The sequence below is a fragment of the Emiliania huxleyi genome (genome assembly GCF_000372725.1).
Source record: "Emiliania huxleyi CCMP1516 unplaced genomic scaffold EMIHUscaffold_895, whole genome shotgun sequence".
NCBI lineage: Eukaryota > Haptophyta > Isochrysidales > Noelaerhabdaceae > Emiliania > Emiliania huxleyi.
Window position 1 is genome coordinate 15,194 of NW_005195338.1, and position 1,959 is coordinate 17,152.

At 60.2% G+C, this 1,959-nt stretch overlaps 1 protein-coding gene across 1 annotated transcript; it reads right to left on the reverse strand.

The window, feature by feature from the left end:
* Window positions 1-5: 5 nt before the first annotated feature.
* On the reverse strand, window positions 6-853 carry EMIHUDRAFT_250263 (hypothetical protein; the record flags this gene model as incomplete). The annotated part of the gene is made up of 3 exons (XM_005757905.1): window positions 6-80; window positions 223-263; window positions 598-853. The coding sequence occupies 3 exons, from the start codon at window positions 851-853 to the stop codon at window positions 6-8; spliced, it is 372 nt and encodes a 123-aa protein (XP_005757962.1).
* Between the last annotated feature and the right edge of the window lie 1,106 nt (window positions 854-1,959).

Below are 1,959 nucleotides of genomic sequence, written 5' to 3' on the forward strand. Positions count from 1 at the left end.
CTTCCTTATGTGAGCCTCGTGCGACTCGGTCCGTAAGCCGAGGGCACCCGCGCGCCACGTGGGTAGGCTCCGCTTGCCATCTGGGGGCGATGCGGGCGGGCGCCGGAGCCCACCCTAAATAGTAGGGTGGTACCCTACTTCGAAGGGGAAGGGCGCGAGCGGAGGGTGCCCCGGATTCATCTATCCGTCGGGCCCCGGTACATTCATTTTAGAACTGATCACTTTGCGCAGCAGCCGTCCCTTCGCCGACTGGACGGCAGTGCCTGAGGGAGGGTGTAGAGGATGTTAGTAGAGTGTAGAGCGCTGTAGAGCTGTAGAGATGTAGAGCGCTCTGGAGCGCTGTAGAGCTGTAGAGCTCTACATCCGCCGCGGGACGAAGCGCCTCCGTTGTAGAGCGATGTAGAGCGCGATTTTGCTGTAGAGTTTGTTGTAGAGGCTCTACAGCCAAACCGCCGGGAAGGCAGTGACTCAAAGAGGTCAAGCCGCGCTAATGGGGGGTCTCCGAGCTTACTGGAGCTCTGATGGACGGCCCTGACTATCCCTGACACACAGAGAGTCACTCTGATGGCACACAACACCCTATAACTGCGTCATGACCAGCCTGCCATGTGTCGCCGGTGCCGCATTCGTCGCAGTGCTTCTTTAGCAGGCGGTGGACTGTCGGCTGCGAGGACGGTCGCATTTGCGCGAGGCGAGGAGAGCATTGCTGCGCGTTGCATGCGCCATGCCTCGCGCCAGCGCGTGCGGGAGCTCCTGGCTGAGCGTTGAGTCCAGGCGAGTTGCGCTGGCCACTATCGCTACGCCGAGCCGAGCTGACGCGCCGAGGCGCCGGCCAGTCGCAGCCGTGAGGCATGCCACAGCAGCAGAGGCACCTGCCACCCATTGGGCGGGCAGACAGAAGGCCAGGGCAGCACTGGCGAGTGCAACGCGCCTCATGTCGGAGACCGACCGTGCCTCGTTCGCCGCTTTTGATGTAGAGTTTGTTGTTTGTACGTACTTATAGCTTGCTGGGAGAAAAGAGAGAGGGGGTTGTGTTCTCTAGGCCCCTTTTCTCTTGTTGTAGAGATTTCACGTTGTAGAGCGCCTCTACATCGCTCTACAACGGAGGCAGTTCGTCACGCGGTGGATGTAGAGCTCTACAGCTCTACAGCGCTCTACAGCGCTCCAGAGCGCTCTACATCTCTACAGCTCTACAGCGCTCTACACTCTACATCCTCTACACCCTCCCTCAGCGCTCAGGGGAGAACGACGAGAGTGGGACGACCGCGAGGTGGCATGAAGGTTGCAGCGAGCGAGAATCGGCGAGCGAGGGACTGCGAAGGGAGATAGAAAGAGGCAGACGCCCAAGGGTTAGGGTGGGCGACGGCTGGCACCACACTCCTCTCCTTAAAATCCCTGTGTGGTGGCGGCGTGCCGTCCTCCCATCCCTCCTTGAGCACTTGAGCACTGGATAGGGTCGATTCCGCGTGGTACGGGACCCCTCCCTCCTTTGGGTTGTCTGTTTTCTTTCTGGGCACGGGAAGACTGAGATGAGACCGCCAGTGGAGTTGGGAGTCCACCGTGCACCGCGCTGCGAGCCTGTCGTGTCCCTTGTCAGGAGCAGGAGAGCCCCACCTGTCCCCTGATCGTCCTTCCAAAATCCTGCTCGTGCAGGTGTGGACCCTGTCCTCCTCCCCCATCCCTCGTTTGGCGTGTCTGTTTTCTTTCTTTCTTTCTGAGCCACTGGCCTCGACACCTCGACACCAAACCTCGACACTGACTCGACACCTCGACACCCCATGCCAACTCGACCAACTCGACACCCCGTCGACACCCCTCGACACCATCTAGGCTGGGACCAAGCTCGTCCGTGTCAAGGTGCCAGTCGGCCGAGGAGAGCAGCGAAGAGCGGAACCGTAGCGGAACGCGAATCGGGATCGCATTCTCCTCGAATGGTTTTACGAGCGTCATCTTGTAGTG